Source organism: Ixodes scapularis, unplaced genomic scaffold (genome assembly GCF_016920785.2).
Source record: "Ixodes scapularis isolate PalLabHiFi unplaced genomic scaffold, ASM1692078v2 PGA_scaffold3__209_contigs__length_174095766, whole genome shotgun sequence".
NCBI lineage: Eukaryota > Metazoa > Arthropoda > Arachnida > Ixodida > Ixodidae > Ixodes > Ixodes scapularis.
The window spans coordinates 63,587,510-63,606,693 of NW_024609868.1; the positions used below are offsets into that span (position 1 = coordinate 63,587,510).

Consider the following 19,184-nt stretch of genomic DNA (forward strand, 5'->3'; position numbering starts at 1 on the left):
TTGCTATAGTGAAAGCGGAAGTTAAAGGCTTTACAACCAGCCGACGTATGTGTGTGCAGCGAAGAGTGAAAGGGCTGAAATCCTCGCTGTATTCACATACACGGGAAATAAGCGCGCATAAACATACGAACAAACACATTCATTCAGAGGCACCTCGTATTCCCATAAGCCTTTGGGGGATCTTTCGCCTCTTCACGGAGTATCTGAGTTTCCAAAAAAACCGAAGGCAGCAAACGATGATTTGACGGGAGAGACGAATGACGGCGTGCGAGCGAGCAGCACGACTTTCTCCCGGCGTGCGGTAGCGATTCCCGCGCCAGTCATCACTATTAAATCTCCTTAAGGCGGACTGCAGTAAGGGTTAGAAGCGCCAGCGGATAGCTTTGGTAAGGAGTCTTCCTGCTCGGGCGTTGGTGCGGTTGAGGTGCTTTCGAAAGCGAAGAACTCACGCTCGTGGCGTTCGTAGTGGTCCACCTTAACGTGAGACGGAATATAACTGCCAGTCTCTAACTCGGGAGAGCGTACGATGGGAATCACGTCGTTACAGCACACCGTTGGTTACTTTGTATTTGAAAAGATTGCCGAGGTCTTGCGTTCGTCCTTTTCAAGAAGAAGAATCATGATCATTTCCGGTGCGTGTTTTTTTTTCTTTTTTTTTTAATATTGGAATACGTTTGAGTTCCCCGATACGAAAGACCGACACGATTATGGAGAACACTTGACATCCATTTCGAAGACAAAGCAACCCCAAACCTTCATTGCATGAAAAAAAAAAAAAAAAAGCACAATTTTGTAATGTTGCAAACCCGAACGATAGAAACACACAAGATCTCCCAAATGGACTTTAGAAGATTCATTGTTCTACAATTTCACACCCGGAACAAAGAAAAAATGAGCAGTAGTGGTAGGCAATATCAAAACTATGGTGCTTACACGTAAATATAAATTCAAAATATGTGCGAACAAAGAAAAAATGCAGCAACACAGTTCTTTTTTTTTTTTTTTTTTTAGGCCCTGACTTATTGTGCCGGCGGAAAGGAAGTGCTAGACGTTACTTACGCCACTATTGACTCTAGCGCTTTATTTTATTTTATTATGACAAGGGTGCTCTCAGTAGGGCGCATACGCAGCTTGACCATGTCATCAGCGTGCAATACCATTTCTGTTCGAAATAATTTGCTTTCGTCGTCAGCCCCCCTCACATGATTCATGCTTCTTCCCGTATACTTTCAGCTTGAATATGCTTCGAGATGTTGGACGGTACTCTACGTGACGTTTTTCCCTGAATCTCGAAAATTATGTTGACCGAAAGCGCTCACTCCAACGTCACCTGATGCCTGCACCCCCCCCCCCCCCCCCCCCCCCCCCCGATAGTGAGCATGGCTATATTTGATCGACTGTGCGAAAATCCAGTGTCTTTTATTAGTTAGCCAATATTTGAAACGTTAAACCTCTCACACTTCTTGTTTTCCTGTGTGTACACCGACAAAGTTGCAGTTAGTTTGTTAATAGCTCGTACGCCCAACCCTTGCGCTTGGCCTCATTTGGGACTCCTTTCCAGGTTACTTTAGACAGGAGTGTGCGCTCAGGTATTTCAGAGCTATAGAGACCGATGTAAACGCTTCTTTCGGAGCTAAGAAATTTCCCAACAGGAGTGACCGTGACACAACCTTTCGATTCCGAGGCTACAAAGCGACTGAGTTATTTTTCGGACACAATTAACACACATAAACACGAAAAACTCTTTACAACGCACGTAAAACTAAAAAAAAAAAAAAAAAAAGTTTTTATCAGCTCGTTTAATGTACACTGAACGAGAAATGACAGAATAACAGACTTGGGAAGTAATCCGTTACAAGCAACGGATGGCTTGTAATCCGTTACTTTTTCAAGTATTTCGTAATTGCCACATTTATTTTTGGCGGCATTAATTTGTAGTGTAATTTCGTTAGAAATATTTAATTACTCGTTACTTTTTGAAAATATTAACATAAATAGAACCTGCAGCAATATGAGCAGGCAATTCATGCAGCATAAATATAACATGTTCAACAAAATAGAAAGCATCGTGAAGAGGAGATTAACCGCAAATAAAACACGATATTTCGTATGACCGGTCACTAGAGCCACTAGAAAAACGTGCAAGACAAATACAAATACTGTATGCGAAAAACAAAGATCAAGAAGGCAACACTGAGTAGTCGTTGTCTGTAGAATTCCAGGGATAATTTCCGGTAGCCGTCAGCTAGCGGGATGGCCGGTGTGGTTGCAGCTTTCGCTGCCTTGTCAGCTTACAGGTGAAGGAAGTGTACGGGTATTCTTTCTCTTAAATACAATTATTTTATTTTTACAAGGTCTACCATAATGCGAACGTATAGGAAATGGAAAGTAATATTTGAAAACATCAAAATTATTTATATTGTTTTCTTGATGAGCGTACAAGAAAAGTAACGTAAAAGTCATTTGGAACGTTACGAGTAAAGTAATCCGTTACATTTCAGCAAAAGTAATTTGTAACGGTAATCCATTACGCTTGAGGCTCGGAAATTTGTAATTGTAATCCATTCAATGTTTTAAGTAACGGGCGCAAGTCTGCCGAATAACAATATACGAAGCGAAACCAAGACAACGGCGATTAATTCTGAGATGATGTGCAAGAGACAGGAACACCCGCACGGATTCAAGCAATGCGGAGCGCAAGTTCGTCTGCTTCTTGCACAGGGGCTGTGGTGACGTCAGACAGACGCCGAGCTCTGATTGGCTCTGATTGAAGCACAGTGGGTAGACCTCAAGGCAGCTTGCTTTGGCTGTGTTCCAAATCTTACCCAAATGGATCCGAGTTACTCCGGCGGGTCGCGTCACGTGACAACACAGATTAAAAAGCGCTGGACGCGGGTAGGTTTTGGAACGCCAAGGTAGAAAACCCTTACCTAAGATCGAGTAAATTTTGGAACACGGCCTTTGAGGTCTAGCCAATCAAAGCTAGGCGTCTGTCTGATGTCACCCCAACCCCTGCAAAAGAAGCAGATGAACCTGCGCTTTGCATAGGCCTTGACTACACCGTGGCCTTGACTTTAATGTGGTGTATTGACCGAACGCTGCTCACGACGTCGCACGGCACTGAAAGGCGAACGTGAGCGCGCCCATGTACAGTCCGTGCCTCACGTCTATGCACCGTTTCAGCTTAAGATGGACCGCAGTGGACGCTATGTACGAGTTATTTCACGGTCAATCCAGCTCTGTGAACGCATCAGGTGACGACGCGCCTCTCCTAAAGGTCACGTGACACGCACACGGAACTGGATCGGCTCCGATGGCTGACATAGCGTCCTCCGCGGTCCATCGGAAAGTTGAAACGTAATGGCCACGGAGAAGCCAAGCAAGGGCGTTCATTGCAGGACGTGAAGACGGCACACAGAGGTACGACGCCCAGCCACGAAGGGTTGCGGACGGAAAGAAAACGTGCTACGTATTATGCGGGCCCGCCCGAGAGGATGGAATGTCCTTCGAGGCTGGGGTTGTTGTTTTCTCTGGGTACACACAACGCTTTTGAAGGCGGTGGATGATCGTGTCTACGTCGCAAACGCAAACGCTCTACGTGTACCGTGGCGCTTGAGAAAACTTCAGCTACACCGAGCGAAAAAAAAAATTATTGTTTCGTGATGATTATCAAACTGCGGTCCATCTTGCGTAGTTATATACGCACAATTATATTCATTTAATGGCAAGTTCAGCGGACAATCGGTATGGTTTCTTTCAAGAATATGTATCCGACATTTATTAATGAATATGATCTCAGTGACCCACTGTTATTGCGTTAAAGAGGGCGACGAAACGAAAGTTGAACTTGATATGAAATTTAGCACGCGCTCGTTGCTTTGCGTGGGGCTTTGGCTGCGCGTGCGACGATCTGTTATCGAAGCGAGAAAGCTCGCGCTGGAGGCAGAGCATTTGCGCTGGAGGCAGAGCATCTACTGCATCAGCGGCCACCCTGGTCACCTTGTTGCTGAGAGCGTACATTCTGCAGCATGCACATCGCAACATCGCACTAAATTTCCTCGACAAAAAAAAAAGGAAAAAAAATAGTAAAGAATACTAGCATGGTTCGATGACATCCCTTGCAACTCATGGAACGCAAAATGGAAGTTTTCAAATACCTCGCAGCATACTTCGCGAGAAAAAAAAATCACTGCGTATGGGTTTTTAGCACTAAAGCTTCATAATACAAGTAGCGCCGCGTTGCGGCAATTTAGCGACCGCCCCTGTAGACTTTTTGCTCAATCGTCCAAGCATCAAAGTGAATGCCGGGAACGTAGGAACACGCGCTGCAAATGCTGGCTTCTGCTGCAGTAACTCCTCGAAAGGGGGATCGGTGGCCGAGTGGTCTAGCGCACACCAGCTCGGAGCACGTGGAGCGAAAGCTCGCGCTGCAGAACCCAGGGATCCTGGGTTCGAGCCCCACCCCTGCCCGTTTCGATCTGGATGAGCATCGTACCGGCGTGCGGTCGTGTGTCACTACTGCGTGATGCACGTTAAAGACCCCAGGCTAGCGGCTGTACCGCACTGGCTAAATTTCTCATCTACAGCTGGGAGACTCGTCGCCCCTGTGAGGCAGACCAAGTTCTAGGCTGTATAAACATACACACAACCCAATTTTAACTCCTCGAAAGCAAAACTCTCGAACGAATAGCACTTCGCACGTGCTTTCCACAAACGCCTTATTTCGGTTATTTACTTCGAATCTTTTACATATAGGGCACGCGAGCGCGTGTACCTACGTTCCCGGCATTCTCTCTGTTGCTCGGGTAGTTTAGCGAAAGGTCTATTGTGCAATCCTTAGGGCGACGGGTTTGTTACCGCCCATAGAGTGCAAAACCGTGGCAGGAGATAGCGTTGTCATGCCAACAGCCAAGTCGGAATAAATACATATCCAGGTTGCACGCGGCCGAAAATTCCGGCCCATGCATTCCAACCGCTTCACTCGGACGCTGTGTTGCTCTCCTCGCAACGTCACCCCGCTCTCGATTACGATCTAGAGCACTCTGCAAACACTCCCAAGAGCCGAGGCGCCCACGCCGACAGAGCAACGAGAGCGGCTGTCCGTCACGTCAACGTTGAATGTAGCATGCACGCATGGGCAACCGAAAGGCGTTCCTCGCTTCCTCGCCCTGCTGGCTTCCTTCGGTTACGCTCAGCCTTTTGCTCCTGGCGAAAGTGGAACGCTGGAACTACACCTGCGAGCCCAGAGACCTCGGTTCCGCCGCGGACCAGGCTTCTGTCAATCACGGACTCCCACTTTGACTGAGAGGAAATATTTCGCCTTCGGGTGCTTTGTCACGCATTGACCATCAGCTACAGAGTAGGAATACATACATAAATGCAACATTGAACACAATCGTTCCACCCGGAAATTTGTTTGTATTGGAACCGCCTTCACATCGATTAACGTATTACCTATAACATGTTTAAACTCTTATTGACAATAGTTTTGCCTTTTTTTTCTATTGAATTTTTTTTTTGTTACGTTATGTAGAGGTATTAGCGCAAACAAATAGATAAAAAAATTGAAATAATTCGACCACAATTATTTGGGAGGAGTCGAGGTCACGAGAGAAAATATTTATCGAACTGTCCACACACGCCATGTCCAAAGGTTGAATGCGTTTCCATCTCTTTGACATCATTCTCTCTTGACTTCTAACCTCTTTCCCATAGGCCTGTCCACGTGGCGATAGGAAGCCAAGTGTGAGGCTCTTCCGTTAAACAGCCGCCTTTTGGTAACACTCGACAATGCCTGGAGCACGACTCAGCGTCCAATGATTCGTTGTGACGACGCACGGGGTATATAGGACGTGAATTTGACTATATATTCCTCTTGTTTTTATGTATAAATAGGTTGCATTAACGCGACTTGGTCTGTCACGATGGTGGTAACCGTTGCCTTTACATCGTAAGTTTACGCCTTGGAAGCCAGCAATCAGTAGAAATTACCGCTAGCAGCGCGAAATGAAGTCACATACGTTGCAAGTCGTGTATATTTCGACGCATATTTCACATCTGATTTTGGTATCCCTTTTCCGCCTGTACACCATCTCCCACAAGCTGGGGAAAAGGCGTATGTCAAGGTGCAAGTGCGCGAGAGTGGCTCTGCAAGATGCTATGTGTGCGTGAGTACTCGTGCATGGAAACAAAGAACTCACTAAAGCCAGGTGATTACCACGTGATGCTCACAAAACTTTGCTCATGCCTCTAGAGATGAACTACATCGCCAATTTACGGGTACTATTTGACCCTGCATAAATATTTTTTTTTTTCAAGACAAGCGTTTTGAACTATGTATAAATTTTCAGACAACGTACTTACATTGTGTTTCTTTTTTTTCTCAGCACCAAACTAGTAGTTTTTCTTGTGCATGCATAAGTAGCATCGGCGGCTGAAAAGTCGCATGTTCAACCGGTTATGGACTGAACACTTCAACGACGCAACATTCACGAAAAGAAACACCGCGAAAATCGTGGCCGTTAGCCAACCAAGCTGCAGATCCGAGCCATCGCGTAACGCCAGGACCCTCGGGAGTCAGCGTTGAGGCTTCCTACACGGGAGCCGTTGACCGACTTCTGTTCCGGCCACCTCCCTGCTTCCTCTTGTGATTGACAGTGATAGAAAAAAAAAAAAAAAATCAACAAATCAAAAAGAAAAAGATAAGAAAAAGAAAACGTGAAAAGAGAAACCCCGCGTAGCCACGTTATTATAACGTCGCGCAAAGAAAGGAGCGCCTGGTATCGGCCTGCTCTTTAGCCGAAGCATTGTGCGCGTGCCGCCGGCTTGCTTATCACACGAGGAAGCGATCGCGCGAAGACCGGCAGGGAGACAAAGGATGTCCAGAGAGAGGATTGTCCACGAGACGGCCCCGGCCCTCCCCTGGCGCGAAAGAAAGTGAGGGAGCTCGTGATGTGGGTTTCAAGCACCAAAAATGTAGGCCAGAACGCTAAAAGGGCTCTTCCATCTAAGTGGGCCTTTTAAGAGCGGCTAAGTAAGCACTCTCGCGGACTAAATGTTAGGAAAGCTCCCGTGGTTCGCTGCCGGCTCGGAAACGATGGACGGGCCATATTACGCGGCCCCGCCTTCAAATACGTGCTGCACGTGCTTTCTGTACGAAGCCCTTTGTCTTTCGGCGGATGGAACTTGGTTCTGTGCTGCCAGGACGACTCTGCTCGACTTCTAGCAAGTATGGCGCTTGTTCAGTGAGAATAACGCAGTTGTCTGCAAAATGCACAGACGCCAAGTGGGAATGCTTAACAGTTCAAGCGGCGGTACCACCTAACGCAGATCCCTAACACCCCTTGTGTTTCGTTGCTTTCAGAAATATGATAATGTTAATTTAAGTCAACTAATTTATGAACACTATATACAATTGAATTAAAAAGGCTCGCGACGCTCGATCGTTCGTTGGCCGTGGTGGTGTCTTTCGTTCGACTCATCGGTGGGGACTGGTTCCATTGCTAGAAGAGCGGTGACTTCGGCTATGATTTTGGTGGTCGATGCTCGCACCACGCCTGACCTTCCTTTGAGCTGATCGACTGCGGCTGGGGTTAGTTGGTCCCTATCGATAAAGGCAAGTTCCGTTGATTTTCGTTAGGCCCTGCGATGGATGCTGATTTCTTGCCTCTTCTATAGTTCAGTTGTTTTTCTTGGGTTTCGGCACCAATGCTGTTCGCTGCTTTCAGAAAGATGATGTTAACGTTAATTTAAGCAAACTAATTTATTCACACCCCTCCTTCACGGGAAATTCAAGGTCCTTGAGTCGAGGATTAAGTTTTTCAGAGAATCGGCGAGCCTCAAGGTTCGTTCTGAGAGGCTTTGAATTGCCCATGAAACAGGGACCATAAATCGCACATAGAGTTTTTAGAAAGAAAAACATTCTATATCGGTGTCAGCGAATAATAACTGGGGTTTTGCGAATATTTATACAGAATGTAGTTGGCCAGCCATTTCAAAGTCCCCCCCCCCCCCCCCCCCCCTCTTGCCCGTTTCAAAGAAACGGGTAAGGGGGGGGGGGGGGACTGAACCCAGGCTCCCTGGGTTCTGCAACACGAGCTTTCGCTCCACGTGCTCCGAGCTGGTATGCGCTAGCCCTCTCAGCCACCGATCCCCCCCGGTGTCAGTGAAACGCGCGAATTCTTAGTATTGCAGGCAGCACATTCACAGTGTGCACTCACAGACTTGGCCCTCTCGGCGTCTCGCGCTTCAGCTTCCTGGTTTACCTACCGCATTTTGATCACGCGAATTGGAGAGGATGACATCTACGGCACTTGGACACTAATCGCAGCAGCAATGAGAGTGATTGCTCTCAATAGATGTTGGAAGCTGGTCGTTTTGAGTTCGACCCGCTGGTAACCAGCTCCCGGGAAGACGACGAGATCGTCACGGACGACCTCGCCGTCGTCCGCGACGATATCGCACGTGCATGCAGGGTAGAAGGTCAAATGACAAGGGGAGTGAGAGAGACACAGAGAGAGTAGCGTTGGAGTAGTCGAGTACCGTGAAAGTGTGCGATCCCACCGTGGCGTGGCGAGCCTAAGGGCGTCTAGAATGAGACAGCGTTTAACAAAATGGCATGATCATGTGGTCTATCGGCTTCATGCTGTGGCTAACTTGGGCAGTGTTGCCTTGTCGCCAGACGAAAGTGATCAACATCCGTAAATTGATTATGTACTAAGTAACCCATCAGAATTCCATTTAAAAAATAATCTGCCCAGCAGAGCCAAAACATCATCGATGACCGCCAGCACGCACTGAAGGCTTCTCATTTGCAAGCGGCACCGTTAGACCGAGGCCACCGATCGCGGACATTCTCTGCCGCCTCTCAAATCCGACCTTCGCGAGGACAGCATTCCTGGAGTGCACGCGTACCCCTCCTTTTTGAATGCGCCAATAAAAAGCGGCACAAACGCCGCCAAGCCCCGGTCGTTTCCGAACGCAGCAGGAAACCTCTCGATATAAACGTGACGCTCACGACGAGGAAGCACGAAGCAATAACCTTCGAAAAGATAAAAAAAAAAAGATGAAATCACGGACAAGGAAAGCTGCCTTGGCAGCTTTAAAATATGTGACGGCTGTGCACTTTGGCAGGCATAACGACGAGGGTTGTTCGTGTCCTCGAGCGTGTCGTCTTTACTGCCAATTCGAAACCCCGCCTTCTTCGAGCTTTGCAAAATAAAATAGGTGCCCTCCTCAAAGCTATTCTCGTTATGTTGACGGGATTGTGGGTGGTCAAGACAGCCAGGCAACGTTGTAAACGGCAGTTTGTCTCTCAAGTAACCAGACCGGCTGAGTAGAGTTGTGGGCAGGTTGTTTAGAGACAGTTATATGATCAGAAACAAATCCCCCAGTCACTTCCTTTGGAGACTTGACTTCCAGTCCTTCGCCTCGACCTGCTGATTGCCAAGCACATTTGTAACACGAGATTTTTATTTGCGAAAACTGCCGAAAACAATACACCAGGATATTAAGGCAGGCACGTAAGCACCACAGCAGGCACGTAGCCAGGATTTTGTTTCGAAGGGGGCCCGCCCATGACAAAATGCTGTATGAGAGGGAGGGGGAAGGGGAGGTCCCAGCAAAATGGAAGATTTCGGGGAAGGGGGGGGGGGGGCCGGGCCCCCCCCCCCCCCCCCCCCCCTTGGATACGTGCCTGACTGGCGGGGTGTTTATGTGTAGAATCGAGCAAATTTCACTGAAATAATTAACGTTGAGGAATTACACGGGGGAAAGCTCACCCGATCTTCACCTTGCTAATACGTGAAGTCGACAAACGCAAGCTTACGCTATTGTTCCACTCGTGCATTCGCAAAGGCCACACCAGTGACATGAACAGAGAATGTCGTTTAACGCGCTAGTTCGAGTCATAATGGCTGGAGGTGACGCTCTAACGGCAAGTCGCTAAGTATGCAGAATACGACGTAACCCAAGTAACACTAGGAGGCGATTAAAACAAATAACCGCTCTGTTTACATTTTCCGTGAACCTATCCCGCCTCTGCGTTCCCAGCATGGTCCCGGAAAACGCCACTCTCTCATGGGAAATCTCCCGTTTTCACAGTTCGCCTGCCGCGAAGCTCATAGCCGTGAAATTGTCTTGGCTTCGCGACTGTTCGTGCAGGGGAAGCACCAACTAAAGCTGTCTGCTTGGGAGTGCAGCCTTCGCTGCAGTTCGCGTTAAGATGAGACGAAATTAGGACATAGAGCTTAGGTGACGTTAGGATCTTGATTGTTGGTGCATTACGACCAGAGCGCCAGGGCTGCCATTTTAGCGCGGCTTTCTGTGATGTGTGAGTGTGACTAACCTCTGTAATGTAAAAAAGGAGCGGAAGTTTTCTAAATTTATACAAACTTTTTCTTTCAACTTCAGAAATGTTTGATGTACGAATATCAGATAAAAACGCGTTGACACATATAAGACGTGCTACTTATCGTACAAGAGAAACGTTCCACACCTGCTCTCGCTTCCGATAATATCAAACCCGTGGGAACTTAGTTCGAATGGCTTGCCCAGCCCCTTCCGCCACCTCCATCCCATATCCGGAAGATCCCCACGTTGGGCGCCAGTTATGCGGCACGTCCATGACCCTCATACAATGCGTAATCGATAAATATCCCGTCAAAGTGACGTGCGTGTCCGTTTGCTTGTGCGCGCGTGAGTGCGTGAGAATATGTAAGCATGCGAGTACGCAGTGTGTACGTGCAACATGTTTGTTTCTTACTTTGTCCGCGATTGTCACCAAGGCATTTTATATTTTCTTTTAAAGTTAAGTTCATTTCGTTTATACAAACGTACAAGCGACGGGGGAAAGGGCAATGTAGCTTGACCAAACACACCCCTGTTTTTTTTTTTTTCATTTTTACCATTAGGGACAGACCGACAATAAAAAGTAACTGAAAACAACATTCGCGCAACAAAAACAAAGCACAAAACCCCAAATAAATGTAAAAAGACATAACTTTAATAGATACACATCTGTAGTCGATGACAGGTTAAGGGTTCAGGGGAAGCTCTTCCTCCCAACCCTCTCCACTTTAGCTGAGTAAACGCCGAAGAGGAGGCGCATTCCTCTTGAGCGATCGCTCTGCTAAAGTGGAAAAGAGGTGGGAGCAGCTTTTCCTTTACTCTTGACATGTCACCAACTACAGTCATGATCAAAAAATTACGTAAACACACTTTTGAGGGAACGTGGTTTGAGAGTTGCAACGATAAGATCGCTTCTTATTAAATGTATTAAATTATTTCGTAATGATGTGACGATGTTTTAACGTCTGGCTTCCTTAGTTCGTTCTGCTGAATGATCTTTTTCCAGACATCTTTAAAAGGAACGATGTACAAGTTTTAATTTCGTGTAAAGTCAGCTCTCTGGTCAATGAGGTGAATATTCGTTTTTCTGCTTATTATGTATGTTCGAATTAAGGTGTAATCATAGGTTGGTGACCGGAATGAGATGCAGTGTTTTAAAAAGGGGTTGTGTATGTGCGCCATATGGCGCATTGATGATGTGCCATGTGGCACACAGCTTTTTCTGTTCTTTATTAGGGACATGGAGTATGTTTAGTGTAGTATATAAACACTAAAAATACAGTTAATCCAATATACTTTTCCAAGGAACGCCGACCGTTAAGGGTGGTAAGCTGAAACACTTATTACTGACGATGCGGTGTTAGCGCAATTGTAAATGTGAGCCTGTCAATCCAAGTGTTCCACTACGAAAGCCAAAGAAAATCAAGTTTGTTGAAGTTGAGTGGTATGATTGATAAGATCGACTTCGTAAATGGAACTGAGCGAACTGTGCCTCGCATACCGCGACAAAAAAAAAAATATTCGATGGCGAGGAACGAACGGTATCTCTAGTGCCACTAAATAAGCTACGCTTCAGAGTAGCGACACTTGGCCATTTTGTGTCTTAAAATCATGGTTGCCAGTTATCTGAAGCTTCATCTGAAACCACAGGAAACGCTTTTCCGCCCTCCAGAAATGTTTAAAGAGTTCGCGACAGAGCATATCAATATTACGTGACCTTCCTAACAACGGATCTAATGCTGAGGAAGTCGCACTTTTGAATCATGACGATCGGCAGTTGCGTCTGCTGTGCATACGAGCCAAAATGGCGGCGCCCACAACAATGTCGGGGAACGGAGTGCCGATACTCTAAGCGCAGCTCATTTAGTGGCTCTAGGTATCTCGTTACCCTCGCTGCCACAATGGTGACACGCAGATTGACACCCGAGGTTCCTCGCTCGCGAGTCCGAGCAGCGGCGGCCTCGGCGAACAGGTTCCTCGGACAAAAGGAGGCGTCACGCTGCGTTCCCGACCCTGCATGCGCCAGGGAATGTCGCGAGCGGCGTCGGAGATCAAAAACGGAGTCCGAACTTTGCGGGAACGCCTCTGCGGTCGTATAAAAAAGCGCCGCCGGCCCACATTTCAATGCCGTCGCCTCGACGGTGTAGTCAAGGTTGTTCCACGCGTCGAGGAATTCCATCAAAACGGAAAACATTGTTCTGGCTTTTTTAAAAACTTCCTTTCCTTCGCGCTGGGAAGGGTAACGGTTCGACCGAGGATGTCGGATTTTTTATTCAATATTTATAGTAATAGCACAAATCACCGGGGTCAAAACGTTTCCCTCATCCTTTCTGCAAGTATACGGGCCAGTTTGAGGGTGCTCGCCCGAAGCCGCGCTGATGAAATCTTTGGAGATTGCGCGCATGCAAAATGTTCGTTTCGTGCTTTCCGCGTGTATAATCTATAGACCATTCGACTAATCGCTTTGTACGCGCTGCCACCTTTGCCCACTGGGCTGTGGAAATCGTTTTGAGCATGCGCAGCGGCTCTCTCCTGCGGTACATCATACGCCGCGCCCGCGTCTACACCCGTGTGTCCCGGTATTTTCCGCCTCGCTGAGAATTAATGGAGAAGTGTCGGCAAATCCAATCGACGACAATCAATCCTGATCGGCTTATTCTTGCAATAATTGGAAAACCAATCCTCCATAAAGTTTCAGAACGGCGGCAAACGTTTAGGCACTGCATACTGACTGCCAGAAAACATTGGGCATGAGGACGCCTGGTCATGTTCATGGCGGCATGACCTTTTTGGTCTAGCTTGGGTGCTCTAGCGTCAGAACTGAAAGCCGCAACGTCATGACGTACGCACGTAGGTCTACAGTACAACGACGGATAGACTATAGTGACTGGCAGAATCAGAGCGGCAGGGCGTTTCAGCACGCGCTGTGCCTTCCGCCGTGCTTTTCCAGCGCGTGCACGTTCGAAGCTCACAAGGCGCCGAAGTCTCGTCGAAACTAGGAAGCTCGCGTTGGAGACGGGAGAACTGAAGCTCGTTTTCATCACCTCGGTGACTAAAAATAAAAGTCCACCTCAAACCATAATCATAAAGTCACAACACTTGGGAATCGAACCTTGTGTTGGTAGCGGTAACCAGTCTGACCTCGCACATTCTTTAGCAATCTAAACAACTCTTTTCATTTATTTATTTATTTATTTTTTTTTTGCAAATGAGCAAGACGTAAAGACCTGCAATTAATTTAGACTGCCTTCGCGTCTCCTTAATCGTCTCACTAAAAGTTCCGTCCTTTCCTCAACTTTGCCTTTGTAATTCTCAACTCCGGAAAGAGTAGTGTCGGAGTTCTGCATGCTCTCTCTCTCTCTAACCTCTCTGTTTCTTTCTCGTTAAATAGCTCTTCCGTGTTTATCAAGAGCCGTATTTTTCTGTGTGTGCTGCAAGAAAAAAGGGGCACCTAGCACTCTTACCAGAGTTGCTGCTGGCAGTACGCATGAATAGATAATCACATAAACACGCTTCCACCGCTCCTAAAAGCTAACGGTTTACGGCAGCCATTTAAACGAAAACGAGTTCATTCTTTTTGTTTGAAACAATCTCGTTTAGGCTCAAGGTTAGACTAAAATGCTCGGACGTAAAAAAAAAAAAAAAAAAAAAAAGAACACGAAATGGGATAGAATAATTTATTTAACTGTCGTCCTTTCGAGCGCTCACACGGGAAACTTGACCGTTTTGCGAGTTCCAAAAGGGGAGTAGCATACGTTTCAGAAACTTTTCTGTGATAAAAACAACAAAAAGAAATGTAATTGTGCATAGCCATCGTCAAAGTTTGAAATAAAAAAAATTAATGTTTTTTTTTGTTTTTTTTTAAGGTACGAAAAGAAAAATTGCTTGTTTAACAAAAAAACAAAAAAAGTCTTCGACACGGCGGTGTCAGTCATTTCAGTAACCGTATCAGCTGGGCAGCTGATACAATGAGCAATCAATCGCGAAGCGGTAAACGTCATCATAATTAGCCTTATCTTGTTCTTAACATGTAAGGGACTGCGTATAATTACAGACACAAATGACCACAACCAAACGCGATCGCATAGGGAGTGCTTTGAGTTCAAGAAGGTGCCAATGTTTACCGTAGAAAGCATTCACAGTCTTTTATTGCAATGTTGTTTGTCTTGTGTCTCTTTGCAGGCTGGTCACAAGACGGCGTCTACTGTTACAAATTCTTCAGCAATCAGCATTCTTGGCGGAGAGCTGAGGAAGTCTGCCGCAGGTACGAGTATCTACCGTACAAGTATGCTAAATAGGGCTGTCCGGGACAACTTTTTGTGGCTCACACACGAATCAGATTAGACAAAGTAAAAGCGAGGAGAGCGAATCCTTAGAGCTCTGGGTGCCACTTCCCAGCTACCGTACCGGACCAACGTCTCCAATGGCTTCGCCTACGCGTCCGCGCAAAACCTTCTCGCCGCTCCAAGCCAGAACAGAGCTAAACATACTCGTATATCTCGCGGCCCATAAAGTTTGTTTCAGTCCTGGAGAAGGAAATGGGAAGATACACACGTGTTCTTAATCGTTTCTTTTATGCATCCTGTATGAATGCAGTCTCATTTATTATATTATGACTGCTGCGATTACAAGAGGGCCAAAATGAAAAAGAAAAGAGACGGGCATACGTGATAGTCTCTCTCACTCGCCAAGTTGCCAGAGTTATACTTACGCTATTATTATGTATACTTCCTATCTCTACGCTGCTCCCAGCTACCCCTTCAACTTAAAAAATAAATCAATAGAAGCGTGCGTACAATTCCGAGTAAACAAGAACTTCACTTGAAAAATCTATAATGCTCAAAATATCGTTTCAAAATCACGAGCCTATACAGACGCTGTTGGCACTGCCCGGTATTGACCTAGCGAGTACGACGAACAATGTCTGTTTGTTTCCATCTTATAAATTGAGCAAGAAAGTAAAGCAATACTCAAATGGAAGGACGGGAATTAAAAAAGAAAAAAAGAAGTGATTGGATTGCTTGAAATATCGAAAGGAGAATATACAAGGCGTTTCTGCGAACGTTTTCAAAAATTCCCTAAAGTATGCTGTTCCAGATAAAAATAAACGCTTTCCGAGAACAAACAACCAGCCTTGGCGGACATCAAGGATTGCAAAAACATACTAATTAGCAAGATTATTTACTGAAAATGTACCAATTCATTTTTAATTATTGTAAATCACTAATTGAGGGAAATCACCGAGAAACCCGCTAAGCATAATCGAAAACCACTAAATCAACGCTCTTTAGAAAGACATAAGGCAAAAACATTTTACAACATTAAAAAAAAGAAAAAAAGGGGAATTGCTTAATTTGGACGAGTTTCTAATTGTTTCGGTTCCTCATCGGAGCACATCTTTGCGCCCGCGGTCCTGGTGTCCAGTTGTCGCGGCGCGAAGCCACCGCCTCGGCTTCTTCGTAGGGTGGAGGGAAGAAGGGTCATGGCCTCCGAGAGTCCGAAGCGCGCTTCAGGATTTCGGAGGCCATGGTGTGTTGCGCGTCTCGGCCACTGGGGAGCAGGACCGCGGGCGCAGAGATGCGCTCCGGTAAGAAACCGAAACCTAGAAACGCGTTTAAATTGAGCGCGTTTAAGGAATGTTGTAAAATGCTGCCCGTGCCTTCTGTCTCTCTAAAAAGTTTATTTAGTGGTTTTCGATGATGCTTAGCGAATTTCTCAGTGGAACCACATATTTATTTTCACTAATTAATAAGTCAAATGGAAAATCTTAGCTCATTATCTTGCTAATCAGTATGTTTTTGCAATCCTTCACGTCCGCCACGGCTGGTAGTTCGTTCCCGCAAAGAGTTCCTTTTGATCTCGAACAGCACATTTTTAGGCATTTTTGAAAGCGTTCCCAGAAACACCTTGTATATAAAAAAATAATTGCATGCCTTACGTGGCTAGTTCAAGGGCCGCGTAACGTGCAGCGTTCTACGGCAATAGCGACAGGTACGACCGCGCAGCTTCTAACGAATGGCAGAGCCAGGCACCCAAAGCAACGAGTTCGCGGTCAGACCTACCTACTCCTGAGGAAATATCTAGCTCCCACGATAGAAAGCGAGTGTGCCGATGGAATTGTTGCTGTTCTTTCGTGCATTCAGCGATTATCACAAGCAACACCATTGTGTTGTCAAGTGCGATTGTCCTATGCTAAGTTATGTGGCTTATCATTTAATGTGCAACCCACGTGTGCTTCTACATCCTATCATTTCTTAGACATATCTCGAAGCGTACAAAGCATAGTGTGCTAGTTCTACTCTTGCCGTAACATTGTAAGTGGTTCCCGCAATCCATTGGAGTTACACAAGTCCGAAAGGTCAGCCGCGCATTCATTTCCAGCGTTAACCGCGCTGCTATCGCAGCACGCTTACGCAATTCTCATACGCTCTGCTCTGACCCGCGGTAAGTAGTATACCATGAACCCGAAAAAAAAAAAATAATAATAATACAGCTGAAAATTTTAATGGGAAAATGGGACCCCTTTCCGCTATTTGACGCTACCCCCTCGGAAATTTCAGAAAACCACTTTTATAACTTTTGAGTACGATAACGGTTACATCTGAGACTTTGGCATCTGGTACGAACCGCTTCGCTACATTTTGATGGAGATCGAGCCTTTAACAATACGTCGCTTATTTTCGCAATAAAAAAAAAAATTAATGATTGTTTTTGAAGACATCTGTACACACATTCCGAATGTTGCCCCTGTGATTTAACTAGTGCATCCAAGATCGAGATCTTGGAGGACATCAAAACCGATGTTCGATGGCTTGGAACGGTGCCCCAGGTTGCACTCTCTGTTCCGAATGGCGTCGGTGGCTGCGTTGTTCAGGCCGCTCCGCGTGCTGCGACGAGCCACGCCGCGGTCGCGAGTCGAAGCGCCGCTCCGGAGAAGCCGTTCCCAGCAGAGGAACCTGTTTCTCTCGGTCGCAGTTGCGCCCTCGCGGTCCGCGGACGTGCGCCGAAAGGCTGCGGCGCCGGTGACCCCACGGGCCTCGGAATTTAGGTCAGGAAATCGCGAGGAGCGCAGCTACGGCAAGAATTTACGGCGGCCAAGTCCAACGCTGAGGCCTGAAACAGTCTCGCGGTTTCGAACGAAGCCGCGGGGTAATGCCCTAAACTAGCACCGAACCAACCGCGATTATAGATTACCGCGACCTCCGTAGGACGATGAAAGCGTGCGCTCAAGTTTACAGCTACGTCTATGGCAATGAACCATAAAATACGCGCGCTGCGAGTCTAAAAAAACTAGTCTTGCAGCCCAGAAGACTACGCTGCGAGCCTAATTCTCCGGATTCTTTTCCGGTGAGAAGGAGAACGGTGGAGCGTTTCTTTATGATGCCCGTGACGATCATTAGCAGGAACCGTGTCGGGGGACGTACGCTTCGGATGTCCACCATAAATAGGGTATAGAAAGTAAGGCTGCGAGGAACAGCGGAAGGAAGGAGACGAGATCCGTCCACCCCTAAGCTGACGGCGCGGTCGCCGGACCAATTAAACGCCTGCATTTCACCACCTGACCTCGCTCTCTGCGCGTGGGTATGGGCAGCACCACCAAGAAATCCGAGCATGTGAACAGCCTCCTCTACCGACTGGACGCAGTGCTCGCGTCCAATCGGTGTCTGCGCTCGATCTTACTGCGATGACGTCGAAATGCTAGTGCGGAGGATTTGGTTATTCTAGATGGTGTTGACACGGGCGGGAGCGTGATCACGTGGCGAAAGACAGACGCACGACGGGTCCAACGAGCCTCCACCGCATTGTCAGCTTAGGGCGGAACGGAGCATATAGCGGGGCGACACACGCCGTGCAGATTTCATGGCGCACCCCGAGTTCTGTTCCGCTGACTCTGCCGGTTCCTCGCGCCAACTTTTTGAGGTCAGGGAAGATATCTCCAGCTCCGGACGCCCGGGAAACAGGTTGGAGACTAGGAAGTGGTTCGCGCCTCGTGCAAAGCCGCGCAGCGGCAGCAGCAGCAGCTGACGCAGAAGCACGAGGGACAGCGGGGGGTCCCCAACTGGCGGAAGCCGCACTTAAAGAAACACGGAACACACACGCGAGCGAGCGCGGACGTGCACACGCACGAGCGCGAAAACGTGCGGGAACACGACGCGTTCCAATCGATTTCGCTTTAGCCCCTGGGTTCCGCTAATCTGCTTCTCCGTACATGTCACATGTAGTGGGAAAGAGTACTATAGTAACCTCCTCACTACGTCCCCTCGAAGCTCCGGGACTTTTCTGAACTCTTTCTCCAGACCTTGTTAGAACAAACTTCGGAAGGATATGGTTCACCGCTACGGATAAATTCGGAGGGCATGTCGCAATCGAGGCAAACGCAAACGTAACGCTTCCGACTAAAAAGTAGTTCTTTACAGCACCTCAAGGAACATCTTTCGTTTAAAATTAGTCAGGGAATGACTCAGCATTTGTGGCTATGTTCCTCTTCTGGCACATACGAACCATTACGCAGTGACAGCTTGAAGATCAGTGAACGGTTCTTAATTAAACTCTGCCGTTAATTTTTTTTTTTTTTTTTTTTTTGCAGGAGTGCTTTTAAGGCGCTTAACTAGCAATTTAGTTGTGGATGAAAGCAGACTAGACAGCAAAAACTTCGTGCGACTTAAAAAGATATAAGCTATACATCTGAAAAAAAAAAATAATAATCCACACAAATCACGACCAGTGATGCATGTAATTCGAGAGGATTTAACGGTTAGGTTGAATTCTTACGCAGCGTGCGCTACAGCGCTATGCAGAAGAGCTCTTCCCCTCTGCAAGCAGATGACTGCGGTGAA

General features: G+C 47.1%; 1 protein-coding gene across 1 annotated transcript in view; it reads left to right on the top strand.

Moving 5' to 3' along the window:
* The window catches only part of LOC8040537, a 131,708-nt gene that overhangs the window by 51,629 nt on the left and 60,895 nt on the right, over nt 1-19,184 (top strand). Inside the window, exon 3 of the mRNA XM_029994005.4 lies at nt 14,530-14,611. Within this exon, the coding sequence (XP_029849865.2) occupies nt 14,530-14,611 (82 nt within the window). The remainder of the gene's footprint in view (nt 1-14,529; nt 14,612-19,184) is intronic.